The 26432-nt window shown below is 46.6% G+C and overlaps 1 protein-coding gene across 1 annotated transcript in view; it reads left to right on the top strand.

Annotated features, from left to right (window-relative positions):
• The window catches only part of LOC124119390 (E3 ubiquitin-protein ligase MGRN1-like), a 72344-nt gene that overhangs the window by 8326 nt on the left and 37586 nt on the right, over positions 1-26432 (top strand). Inside the window, exon 4 of the mRNA XM_048402667.1 lies at positions 22896-23039. Coding sequence (XP_048258624.1) covers positions 22896-23039 — 144 coding nt within the window. The remainder of the gene's footprint in view (positions 1-22895; positions 23040-26432) is intronic.

The raw sequence follows: 26432 nt of genomic DNA, 5'->3' as shown, positions 1-26432 counted from the left end.
ATAGGAGACCTGTTTAAGACAGACCAGGATATCCTATCTGTACCGAGGGACAGATGGCACAAGTTTCTACTTCTTTTGTCATCTACTCTACACCAACCACACACACTTCGCCAGTGGCAAGTGTTGCTAGGGTTAATCACCTCGGCACAGGAGTTAACTAGCATGGGCTGCTTACAACAGCGACCAATTCAATTTTTTCCTGAACCCTTACATCAGGAGTCAGGATCCACTCAAGGCCATCACTCTACCAACTAAGCTAGAGCCTTGCCTCAATTTGTGGCGCTGAATGTCTGCGGAGTCTGTTTATTCGGGTTTTCCCCGAATACACACCTGTTTGTGGACGTCCCCTTTCAGGGGTGGAGTCTTCACTTACAAGACCAGATAAGCTCAGGGCTATGGCCCGGCGCACAATGGAAGTGGCACATAAACAACTTGGAGTTGGAAGCTCTAATTCTGGCTATATCACATTGGCAGAATCAACTACAGTTAGCCCGACTCGCTATATCCACAGACAACAGCACTGCCGTGTGGTGCCTGTGCAATCGGGGAACAACACACTCCCATTCTCCACTTCTAAGGACATTCAGATTTCTTCCATCTAGTGGATCGGCTGTGACTAAGGTTCATAGTTCAGCACATCCCCGGATGTAGAAACATACTGGCCGATACCTTATCACGTCCAGACAGGGTGGCTCCCACTGAGTGGAAATTTCTCACAGAAGCATTCCAGTTACTGCTTCAGGAATTCAGGCAACCAAACATTGACTTGTTTATTACTTGCCTAGGCCACCAACTCATGACGTATATCTCCCCGTTGCCGGATCCGCAGACTTGGGCGGTGGACGAGTTCAGTATCACTTGGGAAGGGCAAAGAACTAAAACTCTTCTGCCACCACTTTTACTTCCCAAGGTGCTACAGGGGATCAAGGAGACAAGGTATCTCGATCTCTCCTTTGGTCGCACCATGGTAACCGGCGAGAGGGTAGTTCGTCAAGCTCGGAAAAATCTAAAACGATTCACTTCCCCTCTCACAGTGGTCCAACCTACTCATCCACCCTCAACAGAAAATTGCCTCACCCAACGTCTGCACGCATGGTTCGTCTTTAAAAGGCGTTTAAGTGCGAAGGGTTATTTCGACACAGGCAGCAAAGCTATAGCTTTAGTTCATCGTTACTCTCCCAGAGACGACGATGACAAGTGGGGATCACTTGAGACTTTTTACAGGGAAGAAAAGAATCAAGACCCTACGATTGCGTCACAATTCCTAGAGGAATACCTCCTACATTGCGTACCCAAAAACACTTGGAAGGTAGCACCATTACTACGTAATTGGCTGCAATTATCTTAGTGTTGGCCGTTTCCGGAAAATCACAGTGTGATTAAGGTCACGGAACTACAGGCCATATTATGCTCATTCAGGTTTGAGGATCAGAAGGCCAAGTTCCAGCCACCTGATTGGGACTTGAACGTGGTACTTCGAGGTTTGCAAGGGCCCCCTTCGAGCCCCTCATTGCATCCTCATTTTCAAGCTCCTTCCCAGCGCGTGACACCTTCGTTACACTCTCGGTATAGTATAGAGAGCTCCGCGAACGGGCTATCGCTGTGAGGAGCTTGGACATCACCAAGGAAACAATGGTTTCTCTTGGCATTAGCAATGGCGGTACGGGTGAGCGAACTACATGTGATCGACTCAACCCGGATCCGTTTTGAGCATGGGACGCACGGAACGGGACATCTAGGGTTATGCTGGGATTTTATTGCTAAAATCTACTACCAGGCCAACCCGACCGTTCTTCACCATCCCACCGATATCGACTATTGTGGGAATCGTACATGGTGAAGTTCTCCTGGGCTCGGTGCGAGCAGTTCGAGTTTTCATTCGACGCTCCAAGACAAGGCGTGGTTCGTCCACGACAGAAGTTAGTCTCATAATCGCAAACACCATATCTATATGGTTACGCGCAGTAATCCTTCAGGCCTACGAGATCATCAATCGGAACTCGCCGAGAGCGAATTACCCTCAAGATCTCAAGGTGTCAGCCTTACCAGGGCTCAACACGGCAATTGTGGTTTTGGAACAATCACGGAAGGATATTTCTGGAGATTCGACACATATTTTCGTTAGTCATAACCTTCGCGTTGTGACTCTCGAGGATGTCGAAGACGTTCGAAGTTTGGCCCTCTGGTTGTTATCCTGCAGATTGCCAACCACTGACGCAAATAATGAACTCGCCCTATACAGAGCCAGTCAACTTCCATGTGCAGTCACTCAGTCGCCACCAGTGGAAGAATATTAGACAATCTTGTTTGTCAGCGACGGCTCTATGACACAGTAAGTAAAGAATTAGCTGAATAGCTATTATTTTCTTTATTACTAAGCGTGTATAGGGAATTTCTCTTTAATTCCTATGTTCAATGTTTTTGATTTTTGAACAACCCTACCGTAATGGCGTTTTTGTCTGAACTTTTCCGCTTCACGGTTTATCGACCAAATGGGGTCGTATTGCAGGGTGTGAATTATTGAGGTTTCTGTATTCTGAAGGTTTACCCACCTCCAAACCGTCCGATACAGATGCATCAAGGAGTAATGCAGGATAAGTAAAAAATTTGGTAAAATCTAAATATTTTTTACATTTGTATACTTATCCTGCATTACTACGCTTAAGGCCCACCCGTCGTTAGACTTGCCTCCCCACTTTGGCTTCAGAAACCTCAAAAGTATGTTTTTCTAAGAGCTTGGGCGACAGGCAGTGATGTGAAGATGACCTTAGGTGTCATCAAGGTCACAGGACAGCGACGGAAGGCCACTGATTGGGACTTGAGAACAACAACTTTATTTCTTCACCCAGGACCTTCGCAGCGCTGTCCTTCTAGTTGTCGTAAGTAAGCAGTGAATGCATTAAGGAGTAATGCAGGATAAGTATACAAATGTAAAAAATATTTAGATTTTACTAACTTTGCTACTACATGTTTGGCCATACACTATTTGAAAGGTCTAATTAATCCTATTGTTTATAAATATGAAAGTTATGTGTATTACATTATTTAAATAATTCATTAACAACTAAATAAAGTTCGTTTTAAATAAAAATTATGTAAGCTAAAACATTCATAACGTCCAGATTAAGGACCAATGAAGCGCAAATTTAACGATTTTTTCGGCAAATAAAAGAATTCATAAAATCCACTTACCCATTTCTTTTTTATTTTCATTTGTTTACGTTGTTGGAACGTTATTTTAAAAAGAATTACAAATAATATCTGTCATCACCCATTTCCCGATGATAGTGGCTGTCCGCTCACTTACATGAGGAAATACCTCCGTTTTCAAAGCTTCGTATGAATAACACATACGTCGAAGGCTGCCATGTCAGTATACATTAAAAAAAACTTATATTGTTTCACCGACAAAATCTACTACAAGGTTAGTGATTGGTCAAATTTAAGCACGTAACCTAAGGCAGCCAATCAAATTACAGCAACGGTAATTTTCAGACTTTTTGCGAAAGGTTTGGGTTAAATCATGTTATTCTGAACGTTTAAGCATGAAATCACGATCTATATTAAAAATATGGAACTTTATGGATGCATAAAGCTAGGTTACGAGCTGTGACAAAGATTTCTTATGCATATATTTTGGCATCAAGACATCGTGTCCGAGCCGAGAAATTGAGGTGACGAAAGGCGAGATGTAATTTGACTGACGATTACATGCGATCGCACGAAAAGTTGGAAATAATAACTAAGATGTCAGTTTGGTAACTGATATAGATATATTTTTGATGATTTTATTACTTTGTAAAAAAAGACGTTTCAGCACGTGGAACGTCTTTATTTTGCTGTTTGACATGTTCGATGAGGACCCGTTGTCGAAGTGTGTCCGAGAATTTTATTTTCAATAACATTGAATGGAAATAGTGTCTAGTGAATACATTTTTGATCTATAGATAAAGAAATGATAAAATCAAATGGAATATGTATTTCAGACATCGTGAAATGTGATAGATTTAATAAGTGAATGATATGACAAGTAGGTTAATATAATTATAAACTATTTTGACGTGACTTGGACGGTCTACCGTGCGAGGTGACTTGTGGCTTTGAACGGCCAACAGTGTTGAAATAGTTAAACTGGTCACCACTGCGCTTTGCGTTGACAAGCTTTGATGGTATTAGAGAAAGAAATATCAGAGTGACTTCCCTTTGCTTTACTCTCGACGAGGAAATGAAATCTTTTTTTTTTTTTTTGAACTTTTTGTCGAAAAGATCGGCGGTAATAAAAAAAAAGGTAAATTTTTTAACTTATCCTGCCTTACTCCGTATTGCATTTACTGCTGTCTTTTGACAGAGAGACAAACTGTGTGAGATCCAGCTGCTGAAGAAAGTTGTCCCAACCAGCTCAGGAGGCAGCGCCCTCTCACAGTCGGCATGTGACCCGGAAGTCATGACGTCACACCAAAACACATAATTGTTTCCTCTCATAAACTTCGATAAAATGCAAAGTTTTTGAGTTACATTATGTCTCCCGTACTCTGTGGTCTTGCCACATGGTTACGTGTTTGCTTAAAGCTATGCCTTTTCACTACCTTTTAGCGTAATTGTTTCCTCTCATAAACTTCAATAAAATACAAAGTTTTTGAGTTACATTATGCTTCCCATACTTTGTGATTTTGCCACATGGTTACGTGTTTGCTTAAAGCTATGCTTTTTCGCTACCTTTTAGCGTAATTGTTTGATCTCATAAACTTCATTGAAATACGAAGTTTGAGTTACATTATGCTTCCCGCACTTTGTGGTTTTGCCACATAGTTATGTTTTGCTTAAATTCCAGATTTTCTGCATTTGTTGCCACGGGAACAATTCTGGTTGGGGCCGCCCCTTTCTGCCGTGATTGTACGACGCCCTGTACTTTCACAAGGCAGTGCCGATGTTGCAGTCATTCGTCGCTGTGATCCTTCAGCTCATACGAGTATCCAGGACACACCTCGCTCAACGTGTTCGTGGGCCTCCATCTACGTTGACAGCAGCAGCGCTCAGCCGAGCTTCACAGTGCTCCCAACACCACTGGCGGCTCCGGCGCTCCCAACGTAGAGTCTGCCTCCCATGGCACGACGTACGACCGTTCACGGTCTCCTATACCATCGTCTTCAGCATCTGCAGAAAGCCCCATGAGCCAAGGGCTATTCGGCTAGAGCGACCAAGGCTCTTGCTTCAGCCCACCGTCCATCTACACGGGGACTGTATGCTGATAAATGGTGCTCGTTCCAGGCATTTTGTTCAGACAAACACCAGGATCCGCAGCGTCACCGCAGTTCCTGGATCAGTTCCTTCTGTACTTGCGCAGCACCCGTTGGTTGAAGGGCTTTACCACCCCCATTTACCAGGTCGCCATCTACTCCGTTCTGGCCATCCCGAACGATCGGAGAAAGACGAAAATTCCCGACCTACGGGCCTGGCTGCGCTCGTTCAGTCTTGAAGACCAGAAGGCCAAGTTCAGACCGCCTGTGTTGGATCTGAATGTGGTCTTAAACGCCCTTCGAACCACCCCCTCGTCTTCCTTCTACGACCTAAGGAAGAAGTTTCTACTGGTTTTGGCTACTGCCGCTCGAGTCCATGTACAGCACGCCCTCGACGTCTCCCGTGTCCGGTTCGAATGCGGTACCCAGGGGGCCGTTCATCATGGACCGTGCTGGGACTTCAGCTTAAAGACTCAACTCCCATGACAGCCTGATTGATCAATCTTTATCCCCTCCCCCCTCGTCCATTGTGGGTGCCGAGGATGAGGAGGAGCGTCATTATGCCCAGTAAGGGCACTGAAGGTTGTTCTACGACGATCTAAAAGCCAGCCAAAAGAAACACCTTTTTTCTGCCGGTCTCCCCTTCGTCGCAGTCGTTGGTCAACCGGAATACTTTTCCCTCTGGCTCCGGGTGGTCATCCTTAAAGCTTATGAAGCCGCCGGATTGGACCCTCCCCCCCAAGGCTATCAACCGACACGAGATCAGGGCGATCGCATTTACAATGGCTCTTCACGGTATACACTTCCATCCAGTCGTTCAGGGAAGCCTGTTCTTGGCGATCGGACACCGCCTTCGCCAACCACTACTTCCGTGATGTAGCCTTGAAAGATGTCGCCGGCGTTCACAGTTTTGGTCCCTGGTTGTAGCCCAACAGGTCATCTATCACCGACGCCACTGAGTCTCCGATGCCCTGAGCGGGGCCCGTCGACCTCTCTGGTGTTTATCACCCCAGACAAGATGGCTCTCTTGCGTTCCGCATTCGCTCTTAGGTCAGTTTTAGTTTTGGGTTACCCGCTTCATTCTATTTCTGTCACCTGTCCGCGTTTTACTTTTTGCATCAACTCTCGTTTCCTGACGACAGGAATGGAAGTAGATGTGGACACCGGCGCCGACGCCAACGCCACTGCTTCTCTGATACCTGAGCGGTGCCCATCGACCTCACCGGTGTTCCTTGCCTCCAGCCTAGAGGGCTCTCCTGCGTTTCACATTCGCTCTTGGGATTGGTCGTAGATATTGCCGCCGACGCCGCTGATTCTTCGATACCCCAAGCGGGGCCCGTCAAACTCTCCGGTGTTTATCACCTCAGATTAGAGGGCTCTACTGCGTTTCGCTTTCGCTCTTCGGTAAGTTCTATTTTTTGGCTACCCGCCTCATTGTATTTCGGTTACCTATTCGGGCGTTTCTTGTTTCCTGAAGACAGGAATGGTCGTAGATGTTCCGGTCATCACTTGTATGCGGTGCGGATTCATCGGACCTTGATGAGGGTTTATTATGGATCACATCTGAAGGTATGCCCACCGGCCATGCCGTCTGATAAAGATGCAATACGGAGTAATGCAGGATAAGTTAAAAAATTTAGTAAAATCTAAATATTGTTTACATTTGTATACTTATCCTGCATTACGAAGTCTAAGTGCCCTCCCTTTCGCTACGCTACCTCCCTACGAAGTTTCAGATGTTCTGTTTAAAGCAGTTATGTGTTTTGGTGTGATGTCATGACTTCCGGGTCACATGCCGACTGTGAGAGGGCGCTGCCTCCTGAGCTGGTTGGGACAACTTTCTTCAGCAGCTGGATCTCACACAGTTCGTCTCTCTGTCAAAAGAAAGCAGTAAATGCAATACGGAGTAATGCAGGATAAGTATACAAATGTAAAAAATATTTAGATTTTACTAATTTTCATTATTAGTATTCACGACCGTCCGTACGTCCGTCCGTACGTCCCACCTGTTTGTTGCCGCGATATCTCAAGAACTAAACACTGGATTGTCTTCATATTTGGAACTATGGTGTATATACAGACTCCGCAGACACCAGTCGGTTTTGGTGACCTTGATCCCATTTTCAAGGTCACAGCAGACAAATCTGCTTTTAGAGTTGGAAAACGGTGTTGCCGCGATATCTCAAGAACTAAACACTGGATTGTCTTCATATTTGGAACTATGGTGTATATACAGACTCCGCAGACACCAGTCGGTTTTGGTGACCTTGACCCCATTTTCAAGGTCACAGCAGGCAAATCTGCTTTTGGAGTTGGAAAACGGTGTTGCCGCGATATCTCAAGAACTAAACACTGGATTGTCTTCATATTTGGAACTATAGTGTATATACAGACTCCGCAGACACCAGTCGGTTTTGGTGACCTTGACCCCATTTTCAAGGTCACAGCAGGCAAATCTGCTTTTGGAGTTGGAAAACGGTGTTGCCGCGATATCTCAAGAACTAAACACTGGATTGTCTTCATATTTGGAACTATAGTGTATATACAGACTCCGCAGACACCAGTCGGTTTTGGTGACCTTGATCCCATTTTCAAGGTCACAGCAGGCAAATCTGCTTTTAGAGTTGGAAAACGGTGTTGCCGCGATATCTCAAGAACTAAACCTCTCGATTGTCTTCATATTTGGAACTATGGTGTATATACAGACACCCCAGACACCAGTCGGTTTTGGTGACCTTGACCCCATTTTCAAGGTCACAGCAGGCAAATCTGTTTTTGGAGTTGGAAAACGGTGTTGCCACAATATCTCAAGAACTAATCGCTGGATTGTCTTCATATTTGGTACTATGGTGTATATGGTGGGGGATATTTCGTCACTCTGTGACAAATACTTGTTTTTTAACATTTGGACTTTGAAAGAGCGGCGTATCCGTGAACCAAGAAATAAAAAAAATTGTCGCCTTATAATAAACTGTTACAAACTGCATCAAGATTCATCCAAAGTTCTTTCAAGTCAGTCTCACTCCGCAAACATGAAAAGCTTAAGCTTTCAACAGATACACTCTAAACAAATGCACATTTCATTTTCAACAGTCCAGTAAACTCTTACTGTAATGTTAAAACACTCTTTACACTGTTAACTTACTGTTATAATAAAGTTTAAACTATAACAATTGAAACTTCATAATAATCAAAAGTTCATGACAACAATGTTTCCATGCACATTTGTTGCTTCTTTGGTTTAGCAGACGCCATGCTTATCACTGCCGGCTATGACAGTATTTATTTAGAAACACTAATTCTGATTGGTCGGAAAAAAAATATTCAGTGCAGCCCTGCTGTCGTTAATTGTAAGCTTGCCTACGATTGGTAAAAGTATCACTATAGTAATCTCAAACATGGCGGACACATTTGGTTAAAAATACACGCTGATGATTGACTGCAATGTTTACTTATAATACACAACCTTTCGGATTAAAATTACATTGAGGTAAGTAAAGGTGAAAAGCTTAGTGCGCCCAGCCGGACGCATTTTTGTATTTTAATTGCGTCATGCACAGAAAAGTTGTGGGATTTCCGCTGCAACAGTGGTAGCATTAGTGGGCTGCTTTGTGTAACAGGGCATAGGTAAACTGTGTCAGCATACTTGTGTCAGGGCCCGAAAAGTCCACTTGTCTGCTTGTTTTGAGGAGTTGCAGCATGTGCAGCTTTCGGCTATAATTCTAAAATTGATCAGCGATGGGTAATGTATTCCTTTCATATTACTTTCACCATGTTGTATACATGTGATAGTTTTATGTGGATGATTTATCCGTAAACACCCTGACTTTTTTCCAGCCACTTGTTTGTTGTTGTCCGCCATTTTGAATTTGTGTTACAATTGTTTGCAGGCAACGCATGATTAGCTTAGCGCTGTTCCAACAACTTATCCAGCACAGCAGATGTACGCTAAGGCGTCAACACTGTTCCAGACCACTAATTAGATGCAAAACTTCATGCAATCCATGTGGCAGTAGTCTACGCCTGTGCCTGCATCAGTTACAACCATCGCACAGGGCTTAGTGCCTACCCCAGCACCTAATATCTACAGTACGCCTAATGCACGTCATAGTACAGCGCAATCATCGCTGGGCAGCCCTAGTACGTCTGCGTGTACGTGAACATCGACGCATGAGTCCCAGGTGGATCATCGAAGCCCTCTGTCTGAGGTCAGAAGCCGATTGCCGTGTAGGCGAACAGGTCAACACCGTTCTGATTCGTCAGACTCTTCAAATGGCGAAGATGGCGATTCCTCAGTAGAATGGAATACGCACCTCACCTTAGTGCAAGTACCTGATTGGGTAGCGGACCGTCTTGTATCAGTGCTTTTATGGTCGCATCCTACATCATTTCCGTCCAACTTAATGCTGACAGATATGTCTAGGTCATTGGATGAAGACTTCTCCAAGCTCAGACTTCTGCCGTCATTTAAGCCAGCCAAGACAGCCACTATATCAACTGTGATGGATAATCAATGAGGCGAAGTAGGAGTTAATTCCATCCTATCGCCTTCAGTTCATAGGAGGCCTGTTCCAAACAGACCTGGATCTCCTATCAGTACCGAGGGACAGACGGCACAAAATCTTATGCCTCTTGTCACCTGCGTTACACCAACTACGCACGCTGCGCCAATGGCAAGTGTTGCTAGGGTTACTCACCTCGGCACAGGGCTTCACCAGCAGAGGCCTCTCGTGTCCAGACAGGGTGGCCCCCTTTGAGTGGAAACTTCATACAGAAGCATTCCAGATACTGCTTCAGAAGTTTGGGCAACCAAACATTGACCTGTTTGCCTCGAGCCAAAACCAGAAACTCAGGACGTATGTCTCCCTGTTACCGGATCCGCAGGCTTGGGCAGTGGACCTTGGGAAGGGTTGAAAGAATATGCTTTTCCGCCACCAGTTCTACTTCCCAAGGTGATGCAAAAAATCAGAAGACAAGGAATCTTGCTCTGTCTTTGGTCACGCCCTGGTGGCCGGCAAGAGGATGGTTCGTCGAGGTCAGAAATCTAGCAGACCCCTCCCACAGCGGTCCAACCTACTTATCCACCCTCACAGCAAATTGCTTCACCCAACACCAGACAGGTTTCGTCTGCCTGGTTGGTTTATCTTAAAAAGGCGTTAAGTGCGAAGGGCTATTCAGGGCGGGCAACAAAAGCTTTTGCTTTAGCTCATCGTCCCTCGACCAGAGGACCATACAATGACACGTGGGGATCATTTAAGACTTTTTGCAAGGCAAAAAATCAAGACCCTACTACTGTGTCACCACACTTCCTCAGGGTTGCATCTAGAGATGCGGCATTGGGGCACTGCCGCTTAAATACATAAAATGCCCTAAAAATAAAATTGAGTGCGGCAGGGGTGCAGCAAAATTACTTTAAATGTGGGGCATTCCCCTAGTATTTATTTTTCTTTCTGCCATGTATAACTGTAAAAAAAGCAATTAAATTCTTTCTGATATATAAAATTCAACCTAATGTGACAAACTGTCAAACCTTGCAGAGACGCTCGCTCGTAATCGAAACAATGACAAGTTTGCTAGAGTTCTTTGGAACCCTACTTCTGATTGGCTGTTCACTTTGGTCAGATCTCGCGAGAATGCTAGATCTAATGTCATGACATGTGGTAAAAATGGCGACAGTGCCAAAAAGGAATCGAACATTGCTAGATTTCTTTAAATCTGGAACCATCGGCACAGATGAAAATATTCAAGAATCTACCGAATCTAAAGCGACATCAGTTGGCGACATCAGTTCCGTAGACAAGGGTAAGCGTGAACGAAAGTATGTTTTTCAAACCGAATGGAGAACTACGCGCCCATGGCTCGATTTGAACGAAAAGGTCGAAATGATTTGTCTGTGATGCCAAAGAACTGGAAAATCTAATACATTTACGGATGGAAATGTAAACTTTCGAACCTCAACGTTAGATCATTTGGAAAGGAAAGAAGGACAGAAGACTTTTTCATAACTAGGATTGTGGCATTAATTACCAGACAACTTGACTATTCCTTATTCATGGCGTTTAAACATTTCAGTGTTTCACTGTTTCAGAAGTTTGTTTTTGAAGTTTTAAAAGTGTTTAAAGTTCTACAAGTTTGTTAAGTATAAGAAGTTTCTCTGGAATATACTGTCTGTGCCATTAACATGATGCTATTGTGAGAAGCTAAATGACAAGAAACTGGTAAGTAAACCATTTAAAAGTTTATTGTCCAAGTCCCTTTGTAAGGCTAAATAAGAGGAAGTAAAGTACATTCTGTATGTGGTTGTCAATTTTGTTACCCCCATTGAAAACACTCCATGCCCCCCTTTTCTTCCTGAGGGTGGGGGCCATCCCTAACATTTAAGATTTTATAGATGCAACCCTGCTTCCTAGCCGAATACCTCCTACATCTACCCATAGACACTTGAAAGGTAGCACCACTATATCGTATTTGGTTGCACTTGACTCAGTGTTGGCCGTTCCGGTAAAATCGTAAGATGACTAAGGTCCCGGAATTACAGGCCCTACTACGATTCAGGCTTGAGGATCAGAAGACCAAGTTCCGCCCACCTGCCTGGGATTTGATCCTGGTACTTTGAGGTTTGCGAGGCTCCCCCTTCAAGCCCCTCTATGCGTCCTCATTTTTCCTCCGCTTTAAGCAAGGGACGCACGGAGTGGTACATCTGGGATATGCTGGGATTTTATAAGAAAAAATCAACTACCAGGCCAACCCGATCGTTCCTTCACCATCCCACCAATATCAACTATTGTGGGAGCCGAAGATAAAGGTGCACTTCTCCTGTGCCCGGTGTGAGCACTTCAAGTTTTCATCCGCCTCTCCAAGACTAGGTGTGATTCGAGAAGCAGTTATTTATACCTGTGTTTTGTCGTCTTTTCAGGGTGTGACTTATTGAGGTTTCTGTATTTCTGAAGGTTTACAATGCAGATGCATTAAGGAGTAATGCAAGATAAGTAAAAAATTTAGTAAAATCTAAATATTTTTTACATTTGTAAACTTGCACAGCATAACTATGTTTAAGGACCCACCCATTGCAGACTTGCCTCCCCACTTTGGCAACAGAAATCTCAAAAGTATGTTTTTTAAGCTCGGGCAACAGGCAGTGATGTGAAGAAGGTTTACATGTCATCAAGGTCACATGACAGTGGTCTGTATAAATTGAAATCAACAACATCATTATTTCTTCAGCCAAGATCATCGCCCTTGCACTGTCTTCTTGTTGTCTTGCAGTGAATGCATTAAGGAGTAATGCAGGATAAGTACAAATGTAAAAAATATTTAGATTTTGCTAAATTTTTGTTTGCAAGTGGCTTGTTAATAATTCTCAAATGTCAAAGTGAAGGTGAATGATTTTGTGAGGGTTAAGACTGTTTTTAAATATGGACTGGTGTTGCTGACGATAAAGAACATGATTTGATTACCAAACAGACACAAAAATGAATTTATTTACGAAAAACAATATGACTGTAAAAACTGAAAACAAAATGTTCATGGTTGAGTGACTTTGAATGGGCTGAGATGAATGTAGATGGCAGTGACTGTGTACTGTCTATGTCATAAATAAGCTCAACTCTCAAGTTAATTACATAAAATGGTAATAATAACTGAGAACATTAAGCTCTATAAAGTGAAAATATTGCAGGACAAGTACAAAATAATGTCTACTTGCCCTGCAGGACATATTGGGTTTAAGACTTTCTTTGAGCCCTGTGTTTCCCCAAACATCCCACAATGTACATACATGTTTGAGTTATCCTGCATTACTCCCAAATGCATCTACTTCTTACCTAATGGCAGAAACAGCGCCTTGCGATGGTCCTAAACTGAAGAAAAAGTTGTTTCCAGTCAAGTCTATTTCTGTCCGAGGACCAACTCGCACAGCTGTCACGTGATTGACAGAAGTGACATCACGTCTCACCACATTCCTGCTTGGCATCGTACAGACATGTTGTGTCTTTGTTCCTCAATATTAGGCTTTAATTTGTGGTTAACACTTTGCTTCCATGTTAAATTTCTTCTGTGACGAGTGGAGTATACTTTTATCTTATTATTATACTTGTATTTGTGTAATAATATTAGTAAAATCTAAATATTTTTTACATTTGTATACTTATCCTGCATTACTCCGTATTGCATTTACTGCTGTCTTTGACAGAGAGACGAACTGTGTGAGATCCAGCTGCTGAAGAAAGTTGTCCCAACCAGCCCAGGAGGCAGCGCCCTCTCACAGTCGGCACGTGACCCGGAAGTCATGACGTCACACCAAAAGACATAACTGCTTTAAACATAACATCTGAAACTTCGTGGGGAGGTAGCGTAGCGAAAGGGAGGGCACTTAGACTTCGTAATGCAGGATAAGTATACAAATGTAAAAAATATTTAGATTTTACTAAATTTTTTAACTTATCCTGCATTACTCCGTATTGCATCTTTATCAGACGGCATGGCCGGTGGGCATACCTGCAGATGTGAACCATATTAAACCCTAGTCAAGGTCCGATGAATCCGCACCGCATACAAGTGATGACCGGAACATCTACGACCATTCCTGTCTTCAGGAAACAAGAGTCGATGCAAAAACGAAACGCCCGAATAGGTAACCGAAATACAATGAGGCCTGTAGCCAAAATATATAACTTACCGAAGAGCGAATGCGAAACGCAGTAGAGCCCTCTAATCTGAGGCGATAAACACCAGAGAGTTTGACGGGCCCCGCTCGGGGAATCGAAGAATTAGCGGCGTCGGCGGCAAAATCTACGACCAATCCCAAGAGCGAATGCGAAACGCAGGAGAGCCCTCTAGGCTGGAGGCAAGGAACACCGGTGAGGCAGACGGGCACCGCTCAGGTATCAGAGAAGCAGCGGCGTTGGCGTCGGCGCCGGTGTCCACATCAACTACCATTCCTGTCGTCAGGAAACGAGAGTTGATGCAAAAAGTAAAACGCGGAGAGGTGACAGCAATAGAAGAGTCGGGTAACCCAAAACTAAAACTGACCTAAGAGCGAATGCGGAACACAAGAGAGCCGTCTCGTCTGGGGTGATAAACACCAGAGAGGTCGACGGGCCCCGCTCAGGGTATCGGAGAATCAGTGGCGTCGGAGATAGATGACCTGTTGGGCTACAACCAGGGACCAAAACTGTGAACGCCGGCGACAACTTTCAAGGCTACATCACGGAAGTAGTGGTTGGTGAAGGCGGTGTCCGATCGCCACGAACAGGCTTCCCTGAACAACTGGATGGAACAGTATACCGTGAAGAACCAGTGTAAATACGATCGCCCTGATCTCGTTTTATTTCAGGTGATAGCCTTTGGGGGGAGGGTCCAATCCGGCGGCTCATAAGCTTTAAGGATGACCGCCCGGAGCCACAAGGAAAAGTATTCCGGCTGACCAACAACTGCGACGAAGGGGAGACCGGCAGAAAAAGGTGTTTCCTAGACTTGCGGCAGTCTTTAGATCGTAGAATAACCTTCAGTGCCCTTACTGGGCATAATGACGCTCATCCTCGGCACCCACACTGGACGAGGGGGGAGGGGACAAGGAATGATCTATCAGGCTGTCCTGGGAGTTGAGTCTTTACGTTGATGTCCCAGTACGGTCCATGATGAACGGCGCCCTGGGTACCGCATTCGAACCGGGCACGGGAGACGTCGAGGGCGTGCTGTACATGGACTCGAGGGACAGTAGTCAAAACCAGTAGAAACACCCGTCTTCTACTTAAGGTCGTAGAAAGAAGACGAGGGGAGTGGTTCGAAGGGCGTTGAAGACCACATTCAGATCCAACGCAGGCGGTCCGAACTTGGCCTTCAGGTCTTCAAGACTGAACGAGCGCAGCCAGGCCCGTAGGTCGGGAATTTTCGTCTTTCTCCGATCGTCCGGGATGGCCAGAACGGAGTAGATGGCGACCAGGTATGTGGGGGTGGTAAGCCCTTCAACCGACGGGTGCTAGGCAAGTACAGAAGGAACTGATCCAGGATCTGCGGTGACGCTGTCATCGGATCCTGGTGTTTGTCTGAACAAAATGCCTGGAACAAGCATCATTTATCAGCATACAGTCCTCCTGTAGATGGACGGTGGGCTGAAGCAATAGCCTTGGTCGCTCTAGCCGAATAGCCCTTGGCTTTCTGCATGTGTGTCAGGCGTGCAGACGATAACATGCGGGTATTAGGGTGTGGCAACAGACCGTGTGGATGGAGCAGAAGGTTGGACCACACCGGAAGTTCCAGGGGTTGTCTCTGGCTATGTTTCGGAGGTCGATAACTCAACTTCTGGCTGACCAATAAGGCGAGACCAAAGTCAATGGCAGGGGTCGAGTGGCCTGGATCTCTGAAGAACCGTGGGAGGGAGAACGGGAGTCGGAAAAGCGTACGCGCGTAATCCTTCTCAGGAACGATGGAAGGCTTCGACTGCCACAGCGGTCGTATCCGGCACAGGTGGAATGGAAGACGACAGCTGGCCACATTCATGATATGAGGCAAACAGATCTAGGGTTGGGGTGTCGACCGTTTGACATAGTCTGGCCCGAGACGCCGGAGAGCGTGAGGCGTCGGAGAGCTTGAGGCGCCTGGAACGCCGAAGATGGTGATTCTCGGGGGCGCCGGTCGAGTTTGTAGCGCCGGGAGAGGGGCGAGTACTCTGGGTCCGCAAACACCACACTACGGGGACGTCGTCAGTGGACAAGATCAACAGGGCGTGACCGAGAATGCACTGTCAGCAAGTGACGTCCCGGATAAGCCTTTATCTCGAGGCTGTTGCTGTGCCAATGGTGTTGATCTCTGGATCACAGGTGGTCACAATGTGGGCTGGTGTGGGCCACTAGCCACTGACAAGGTGGCAGGGGAGGTAGTCAGCAACAGGGGTCTGCGATTGCGTACCGTCGGTACGATTCGGAAAAAGGTGTGATCGCCTGCGAGCCCACCTCAAGTAGACGAAGTAAACCAGCTTCACAATTGACCGCCGGGGCATCGACGTAACCGGGTAGTAGGAAGTCGAGGCAATATGTCCATTGCACGAAGTAATGAGATCGTTTTCATCCCTGAAGCGGCGTATAAGTACTCCTGTTCTTATCTCGAGGTGACGATGGAGGACGACAACACGATACGAGGCAGGTATGCAACAGGGGTCAGTGGGACGGCCGAGGGACTTTAAGTATCAAATCGACACTGTGTCCGGTAGTCAAGGCAGAAGATAGGAAGGTGTCGAAGTCGAAAAGATCAAACCGGACGAAGGAAGGCGATCTTTTCCATCCCTTGAACGCCTATAGACGCTATCGTTCTTATAGCGAAGGGTTGATGAAACAAGGTTCCTCGTGACAGCCGTGTTGGTAGAGGAGGTCTATTGTTTCCAACATCCGTGCATGGATGGACTGCGACAGGCGCCTGGTTGAGTGGTATCACCAAGCGTACAGATAGACATGGAAACCAATCTGTAGAAATACATGGCACCCCTTGCCATGGTAAGTTGACCTAAATCCGGTCGGAGTTGTTGACAGTCCGAGTACTTGACACGTGACATGTAAATCACTCTGCGCAGTAGCCGAGAAAACCGCCTTGGAGTCGGAACTGAGGTACAAACTCCACACACAGACAATCCTCAATGAACTGTGTGAGAGACGATCAAGTGGTGTACCCGAGTTTTGCGATAAAACACGGAACCCCATGGGCGTCGTGGAAAACCCGGGGAGCGCCGAGGAAGAGTCTCTTTCAGGAATGCTGGCGCTAGGGTAGGGTAGAACAGCGTTGATGTCTGCGATGTCGACGAAGTAAACTCTTTGTAAGTGGATGTCGTCGTCGAATCTGATACAGACGCTGTTCACATGACGCTCTGTTTTGATGGAAACCCGCAGGTCATCTCTCCGGAATCATAGCGCTTTAAACGACGGGATTATGGATAACGTCTCAGTGGGCAAGTTGAATCAGACCAACTGTCTATTGGTTGAAATGATTCCACCCAGGAAGTAGAACGATAGTCACGATCCCGAAGACCGACGGGAGAGTAGCGACAGGAGCGGCGACAGTTGTTTCACCATGCTTCTCCTTGTGACGAGTTATGAGACGGCAGCAAGAGAAGAGGGCAGTGGCGCCGGGGAGGCCATTGCCGATAGTGCCCCTTAAGCCGCAGTAGAAGATCGGATGGTCGGCTCGTTGATCTGAGCTTGATAAAGCTTGTTGATCTGAAGCTTGTTGAGCGCCGAAGACATCAGAGGATGCGGAGGCGCCGGAGCGCGGAGACATTAGAGGCGCCGAGTCATCGGAGGCGCCGGGAGCGCCGAGTCATCAGAGGCGCCGGAGGCTCCCGGCGCCGAGACATCAGAGGCGCGAGACATCGGAGGCGCTGGGAGTGCCGGAGGCGCCGAGACATCGGAGGCGCCGAGACATCAGCGTTGACGGTGTTGGAAACCATGAACGGTCGTATGTCGTGCCAGGGGAGGCAGACTCTACGTTGGGAGCGCTGGAGCCGCCAGTGGAGTAGGAGACCGTGAACGGTCGTATGTCGTGCCATTGGAGGCAGACTCTACGTTGGGAGCGCTGGAGCCGCCGGTGGAGTAGGAGACCGTGAACGGTCGTATGTCGTGCCATGGGAGGCAGACTCTACGTTGGGAGCCGCCGTGAAGCTCCTCTGAGTGCTGCTGCCATCAACGTAGGTGGGGGTCGACGAGCACGTTGAGCGAGGTGTGTCCTGGATACTCGCATGAGCTGAAGGATCACAGCGACGAATGACTGCAACATCGGCACTGCCTTGTGAAAGTACAGGGCGTCGTACAATCACGGCAGAAAGGGGCGGCCCCGACCAGATTTGTTCCCGCGGCAACAAGTGCAGCGAGGCAGAAAATCTGGAATTTAAGCAAAACATAACTATGTGGCAAAGCCACAAAGTGCGGGAAGCATAATGTGATTCAGAAACTTTGTATTTCAATGAAGTTTATGAGATCAAACAATGACACTAAAAGGTAGCGAAAAAGCATAGCTTTAAGCAAACACATAACCATGTGGCCAATCACAAAGTATGGGAAGCATAAAGTAACTCAAAAACAGTATATTTTATTAAAGTTTATGAGATAAACAAGTACGCTAAAAGGGAGCGAAAAGGCAAAGCCTTAAGCAAACACGTAACCATGTGGCAAAACCACAGAGTACGGGAGACATAATGTAACTCAAAAACTTCGTATTATATTGAAGTTTATGAGAAGAAACAATTACGCTGAGAGGTAGCGAAAAGGCAAGGCTTTAAGCACACCAAAACAACATACATAAATGTAATGTATTACCCAAGCCAAAGAGAGAATTCAAAACGCAGAACACGACATTACGTGGCCACGTGGTGAATGGCCAAAATGGCGGGAAAGAAAACAAAATGGCGGGAACAACATTGCGCCCGTAAATTACTGTGACGTGAGCCACAGACGAGCGATAAACGTTACAATTTACGAATGGGAAGACCCTAAGGTCACGGCCCATAACAGGTAACAATGTAGCAGCATATAATGAATGTAGAAACACGCAAAATATAAAAAACAAATAATAAGCTTTAATTTCCACAAGGGATACAAAGTACGTCCGTCCGTGGAGGTGACAAAGCAGTTATGAGTTTTGGTGTGACGTCATGACTTCCGGGTCACGTGCCGACTGAGAGGGCGCTGCCTCCTGGGCTGGTTGGGACAACTTTCTTCAGCAGCTGGATCTCACACAGTTCGTCTCTCTGTCAAAGACAGCAGTAAATGCAATACGGAGTAATGCAGGATAAGTTAAAAAATTACATTTATTCATGCTTATTTCATGCTTGTTATTTAACCCATCAAACTCAAACATCAAAAGAGAGACACCATTTTGTCCCACCCTACGTTGATACCACCGGATCCCATGCTCAGGGATATGGTCGAGGCGATGGATGAAGATTTCTCCTGGCTAACACCTGCACTAGCGTTCAAGGTGCCGAGGTTTAGGAAATATGACTTTCCTATTAATACCTTTGAAGTGGCTGACCAGGCGCATACCTTGGGCGAGGACCTCCAGAGGATGACTGGTTTATCCAAGCCGACCATACTGAAGATCCAAGGTTCCCCTTCATAGAGACATCACTCAAACCCTTGTCGGCTTTGGCGTCTTCATCCCAGGCCATGGAGCAGGACTTGACTGAGACTAATGCCAATTGTCTAGATCACCTTCAGACAGTAGACTTTCAACAACGGCAGATAGACCACATGAGGAATCACCCAAGGCCACGGAGCAGGACTTGACTGAGACTAATGCCAATTGTCTAGATCATCTTCAGACAGTAGACTTTCAACAACGGCAGATAGACCACATGAGGAATCACCCAAGGCCACGGAGCAGGACTTGAGTGAGACTAATACCAATTGTCTAGATCACCTTCAGACAGTAGACAGCAGATAGACCACATGAGGAATCACCTTAGCCATCTGTCACCTGCCCTTTGACAATCCCGCACACTTAACCAGTGGCAAGTGTTGTTGTGATCGCTCACATCAGCCCGGCCAAGCCCAGCCCAATACAACAGTTCCTGATTCTTAACATCAAACATCAGAACACATATGTAGCCATCACTCTACCGTCTCACCTAAGGACTCACCTCAGTTGTTTGATGATAAGAGGCGAACGTCTTAGGAGGCGTCTCCTTACCAGGGCTTACCTCAACACTACACTTGTTCATAGACGCCTCCCTACAGGGATGGAGTGCACATCTACAGCACTTAGAGCTATTCGACTCCGGCAGCTAAAGTCATTGCCTTGGCACACCGTCCATCTTTTGTAAGGGTGAAAAATCAAGATCCCACTACAGCATCACCTCAATTCTTGGCAGAGTACCAACCGACACATGAAAGGCAGCACCATTACTATGAACTTGGTGGCTCTTAATTCAGTGTTGGCCATTCCAGAGAATCGTAAGGTGATCAAAGTGCCGGAAGTACAAGCCCTCCAACACGCCTTTAGGCTTGATAATCAGACGGCCAAATTCTGTCCCCCTGCTTGGAATTTGAATGTGGTGCTTTGAGGTTTGCGAGGGCCCCCAAGCCCCTCTGTTCGAGGCCCTCCACGCAACTTCCTTCTTCAACCTCACCAAGCAAACAATATTTGTCTTCGTTTTAGCCACAGCTGTGAGGGTTAGCGAGCTACATGTACTCGATATTACCCGAGTCCGTTTTTAACGTGGTATGCAGGGAGCACTTCGCTTCGGGCTGTGCTGAGATTTTACATCTAAAAATTAGCTACCAGGGCAACCTGGTCCTTCACCATTTTACCAGTCTCTACAATTGCAGGGGTCGAGGATGAGGAAGAACTACTCTTGTACACACTTTACAAGATTTTAACCGCTGCTCTAAGACTAGGCATGGTAGGCGGAAATGGATGTTATCCCAGATGTCCACGACCAACGTCAGTCGCAACACCATTTCACTATAGTTACATGCAGTCACCTTCATGCATACGATATCGCACAACAGAGCCTGTCTTACCTGACTCCCACAGTGTTTTGACATGCCCGTTAGGGGGATTATCAGGCTGATTGCCTTGGCTCCGTATTTCAGTTTTCTGATTTTAGCTCAGCTATTTTTTTATTCTTACTGTTTTTTAATCTAGACTTATCCTCAACTCTCAGATTGAGCGAGCAATTCCGATCTGCGCTTGAGACGCCTAACAGTCACCTTGACACGTGTGTTTTATGAACCGTCTGATACAGATGTATTAAGGAGTAAAGCAGGATAAGTAAATAATTTAGTTAAATCTAAATATTATTTACATTTGTATACTTATCCTGCATTACTACATCTAAGGGCCCACCTGTCCCAGACCTGCCTACCAACAATAGCTTCAGAAAATCTTTTATGGGTGACAAAAGAAATGTGGTGATATGATGACATCACTACCGGTGATCTCGTGAAAGGTGTGTGAGTTAGAGTAGACTTGATTGGAAACAACTTTTTCTTCTGTTTAGGACCATCGCAAAGTGCTGTTTCCGTCATAAGCAGTAGCAGGATAAATATACAAATGTAAAAAATATTTAGATTTTACTAATTATTTGGCAAACAAAACCTACTAAAATAACATTGCATACAGAGCTGAGTGTGTGAAACGACCTTTGATCTTGACATTGTGAATAATTAAAATAACAAAATACTCGTATATCTGGAGTGAGCTTTTTACGACAAGCATCCTGTGAGGATACCATAAATGGTGATTCCCTACTTGTCTAGCAGCTGGCCAAGGGATAACTCCCATCGTTTTCGTTTAAGCAATATACATCCTTACATCCAGCATTTGTTTACTTCAAAATATATAATAAACCACTGATTAAAAGAATGATCACCATGTTAAAATATTGTCTTATTTGGCCAATTTGACATTTAACATTCAAGAAGTTGTATCTTCTCCCTCTCATGGGGATAGTCTAGGCGTTGTTACTTCTTGGTTAGTATCAAAATACATGGATTGTGATCGCAGTATCTTTCTGCTCAACCTGAGGTATGTCAATGAATTTGTACATATTTGGATGCTAAGATGATTTGTGGCGTCGTCCCACTGCTCAGAGACATATAATTGTGCTTCGTGACAAACTCATGTTTGGTGTTATTGGTGGTTGGGCATCCTCTTTGAGGACATTTCCCAATGAATGGAAGTTTGCATCTGGTCTTAATCATGAACTTGTATCCTGCAAAAGCCAAGTGCCGATAGAGTTGGGAATACGCTGTAAATCAATACTGTTTTCTATCTGTAATTCCTTTTATAGCCCAAATCTTACTAAATGATTAATATGTTCACTCACTCATTGATGTATGTTTTAAATGTTTTAACTCAGTACAGTGTATGTGAATAGATTTCACCAATTAGTTGTGTTGTTACATTTTGTGAGATATTCACCAACTACTTGTCTTATGTGAGATGCCCCCCTTAATCCCCTATTGTCTTACCCATCACCCTGCTCAGGTGAATTTGTACCCACAACAATAGGTGTGGGACAAGTAGGAGGACCCCCAATAAACCACCAGGCAGACTAGGCACTGTCCTGATAGTTGAAATTGTGCAGGGCGTCAAGCAGCAGGAACCGGTTTTAACATCCAGGAAGGGGATGAAGGGGATTCCTCTTCCTGGAGGATATTTTTCGTTTGGGGGAAGACTTTGCGTGTCATTTTTTATCAGTACTATTTTTACATTACACTATTTTCAATTTTAAAATTAATTTTGGTCATGCATTTGTGATTAAGTTCTTCAATACGTTCAGTTAACATTGCAGGTGTGTATTGGCTATCCCTTTGTTTACAAGTACAACAGATTTTATAAAGGTGTATCAGCGCATACCGGTACATAAAAATGTATAGATGTAGAAACTCTTTATAATACGGATTTTGAATGACTGAAGAATGCAGTTCATCAAACTATTACTACTTCTGTAGGTGCAGTTGCTGTTTTTGTTATTGCTTTTCTATTTATTCAAAATGTGTTGATTCTTTCAATTGTTCATGAGTATTATCTTGAACATTTGAAGAATCGGAAACATCCTCACCTCAAGTTGTTGTTTTTTATCACTAATAAGGGCTAGAAACTGTATCTGGTAATGTATCCCATGCCCTGCAGGAGAAAATTGAGAACATTGAAAACTTGTGTTTGCAGATCTCCGGTGTTTGAGAAGGTTCCCCTGGAGCAGGAGAAGGCTTCCACACAGTACACCCTGGAGTTCACCTTTGACTCGGACTGCCGCTGCGCCATTACCGTCTTCTACCTGGCAACAGAGGAGATCAGTGGGGGACACATTTCGTACGTCATGGTTTGCATTTTTTTCAATTCCAAATAACTTTTATTTATCCTGCAAAACTCCTTAATGCATTTACTGCTTATTTTTGACAGACACAAAGCTGAGTGAGGTCCAACTGAAGAAAAAGTTGTTCCAACCTGTTGTGAAGCCTACTCTCTCACAGCTGCCACGTGATCAACCAGAAGTGATGACATCACAGAATCTTCATATTACTTGTCACCTTACACACATGTTGTATTAGAAATTATCCCAGCTATTTGGATTAATTACATTAAGTAATACGTTACCACTGTTATACCGAGGCTGTTGTCTCCCACAACTGCTGCTATAGCGAAATCTACCACAGAGATCTCAATTACCTCATGCAGCACGTGCGTAGCCACCTAGCTGCCATGTGACACCCTTCACTCTTGTCTCCTTCGTCTGCTTAGCAAGACGTGTTTTCTCCTGCTGAAGCGTTCCTGGAAGATTTGGTGATATTTATTATAGTTTATTCTCTAATAAACTGTGCTTTTATGGGGCGTTGCGGTAGCTACGCTTGGTTCTAATTTTCCCGCCAAACGGAAAATTTTTCCCGCCCTTTTTTCTCTATACTTGCGGGGTTCGCGTATGCACGTTGTGTTTTACGTTTCCCCTGTTCTTGTATGTTTTGGGGGTTAACATAACTTATTTCTTTAATAAAAGTTATATGTGTATGTTATATGTTCACATTGCTCGTTTATTTTCTTGTGAAAATGCTCGTTTGTGAATCGTTGTGGTGCGTGCGTTGTAACCATGTTTTGTTCTTTGTTTATAGCAAACAATGTCTGACATGGATATGTCCCCAGTATCCACCCCCTCTACCCCTGCTCCTCGGAGTTGTGGGGTGTGCAGAAAGTTTTTGTCATCCCGGGATCCCCACGATCGTTGCCCGCGGTGCAGGGTTCCTTGCGGGGACACCCGGTGTACCCTGTGCGAAGGTCTGGGGCCTGCGGAGTTTGAGCGGTACCGGCTGTACGTACAGTCCGTCTCCACCCCTGTGGTGGCCGGTTCGTCCGGTCGGGGTCCCCGTGCGGGTACCACCTCCTCGGCTGCGGCGGATCCCCTTGCGGCCCTCGGGCTGTCTGGGGCTTCCGTCGCCGCATTATTGTCGAAAATTGTGGACTCCAAGCTGGCGGCCTTATCGCAAGATAGGCCGCTGGCTGTTCCGTCCCCGGCCTCTTCGGTGGCCGCGGGTTCGGACGCGGGGTCCACCGGTACGGCGGCGGCTGCCGTGGTTACCGGTCCTTCCCCCGAACCGTTGCTTCTGCTATCGGTTAAGGACCGCGTTGCCATGGTGTATGACCTCTTCGAGGACATGCCAAAGCCCCTGCCGATACCGCGGGGAATCCACGGTTCCGTGGGTTCCTCCGAGGTATACGACGAGACGTCCGACAAGGCTTTCCCGGCATCAACCTTGCTGCGCGGGATTAAGCCTTCTTTGGAGAAGGCCTTCACGGCTGCCTCCGGTCGGGGTCTCCCGTTACCTCCCCCGTCGTGGAGAAAAGGGTCTTTCCCAGTACATGACCTTGCCTTTCCCGAGGCTGGTCCTTCTGCGGAAGCCCATGTGGAGCGTTTGGGGGTCCGTGCCCCACCGGTTGCCACGGTACCACAAGGTACCTTGCAACAGCTGGACACCCTCGCTCGACACTCCATGCTGGCAATGTCTCACGGAGACACATACCTGGCTGCAGCGGCCAGTCTGGTCGAAGGTTCTCCCACGGACCGAGACCAGCGCATTTACAACTGCTTGCTCGGTTTGAATGCTTCCCTGGAGTACGTTGCCGGGGCTTCGGCCTTTGTTTCCGGCACGTGCCATTTTCTTCGGCGCCAGTCGTATCTGGTTGCTTCAGGGTTGGACGCTGCTAATCAGGAGGTGCTCCTTTCGCAGCCTTGGTCTGCTCGGACCCTGTTTAATAACAAGATCCCTGGGGTTCTGAAGGAACAACAGGCCGCTGTGTCTGCCGAGGCCTCTCGGCACACACTGGATCTTGTGGGGTCCTTGCATAGGCGCCTGGGTGCCGCTCCGAAGCGGAGCGCGCCCCAGGATGCTGCATCCGGCAGGCCTAAGGGGTCGGGTCCTTCTTCCTCCGGGAAGAAGCCCCGCTCTGAGGGCTCCGGTAAGGGTTCTCAGCAGCCCTTTCGCGGGAAGAAGGGGAACTGGGGGAAGCCCAAGTCGTCTAAGGACGGCAAGGGCCCCTCCAGGTGACTCTCATTGGAGGGGTTCGTATGCCGACAGCGCCAACTTCGGTTGGCCCGTAGGCGAACCCGAGTCACTTGGCCCTGGACAGTTGCGCCTGCCGCAGCCCGTCCGGCCCCCCTCTCTTTCCCCAGTGGGAGCCAGACTCCAGACTTACTGGGAGAATTGGGAACAAGTGTTCGACGACCCGTGGGTGGTCAACACGATTCGGTACGGCTATCGGCTCGATCTCATAGCGAATCCGCCGCTCACCGTTGCCCCGTCGGCAGGTTTCTATTCGGAAACCGATCTTCCCTTCCTCGCCGATGCCATCGGCAGGTTGGTGGAGAAGAGGGCAGTTCGGGAGTTAGCTCTACCAGAAATAACACCGGGGTTTTACTCCAGGATATTTCTCGTTCCCAAGAAGGACAGTGCCGAACTCAGAATGATTCACAACTTGAAATCGTTCAACGAGTTCTACCTGCGCAAACCGCCCAAGTTCAGAATGTTGAGCTTGACGGACCTGAAAGCACTGATCATGCCGGCCGACTGGCTAGCTTCGATCGACCTGAAGGATGCTTATCTGCATGTTCCGATTCACTCGGATCATCAGAAGTATCTCAGGTTTGTCTTTCAAGGCAGGCACTACGAGTGGGTTGTACTCCCATTCGGTCTTTCATCCGCTCCCTGGCTGTTCACCCGGTTAACCACCCCCATAGTGGGGTTCCTCCACCGGAGGGGTGTCCGGTACTTCGCGTACCTGGACGACTCGCTAGTAGCAAATCGAATGTCGGACACCCTGTCACGCCATCTCGTTTTCGCACGTCGGCTCTTGGAGCAATTGGGGTGGATTGTCAATCTCCCCAAGAGCGAGTTAACCCCTTCTCAGAACTTGCAGTTCATCGGAGGTCGGTTCAACACGGTGTCCCATCGCCTATTTGTCCCCCCAGACCGGTGGCACAAAATTCAGGCGATGATTGCCAAAGTCTTAGCGGTGCAACAGACTGTTCACTTTTGGGAACAGCTGTTAGGGCTACTTGTATCAGCCCAGGACTGCACCGAACGGGGTCGTCTCCAACTCCGCCCGCTGCAACGGTTTTTAATCCAGTTGTTAGCAACGGAGGTGAACAGTGCGACCGTCGCCCTCCCGGATCGGCTCCGACCGCATCTGGAGTGGTGGACGCTCCCTTACAATGTC

The sequence above is a fragment of the Haliotis rufescens genome, unplaced genomic scaffold (genome assembly GCF_023055435.1).
Source record: "Haliotis rufescens isolate VD_foot unplaced genomic scaffold, xgHalRufe1.0.p SCAF_28, whole genome shotgun sequence".
Classification (NCBI taxonomy): domain Eukaryota; kingdom Metazoa; phylum Mollusca; class Gastropoda; order Lepetellida; family Haliotidae; genus Haliotis; species Haliotis rufescens.
This window is presented reverse-complemented; position numbering and strand designations above follow the sequence as displayed.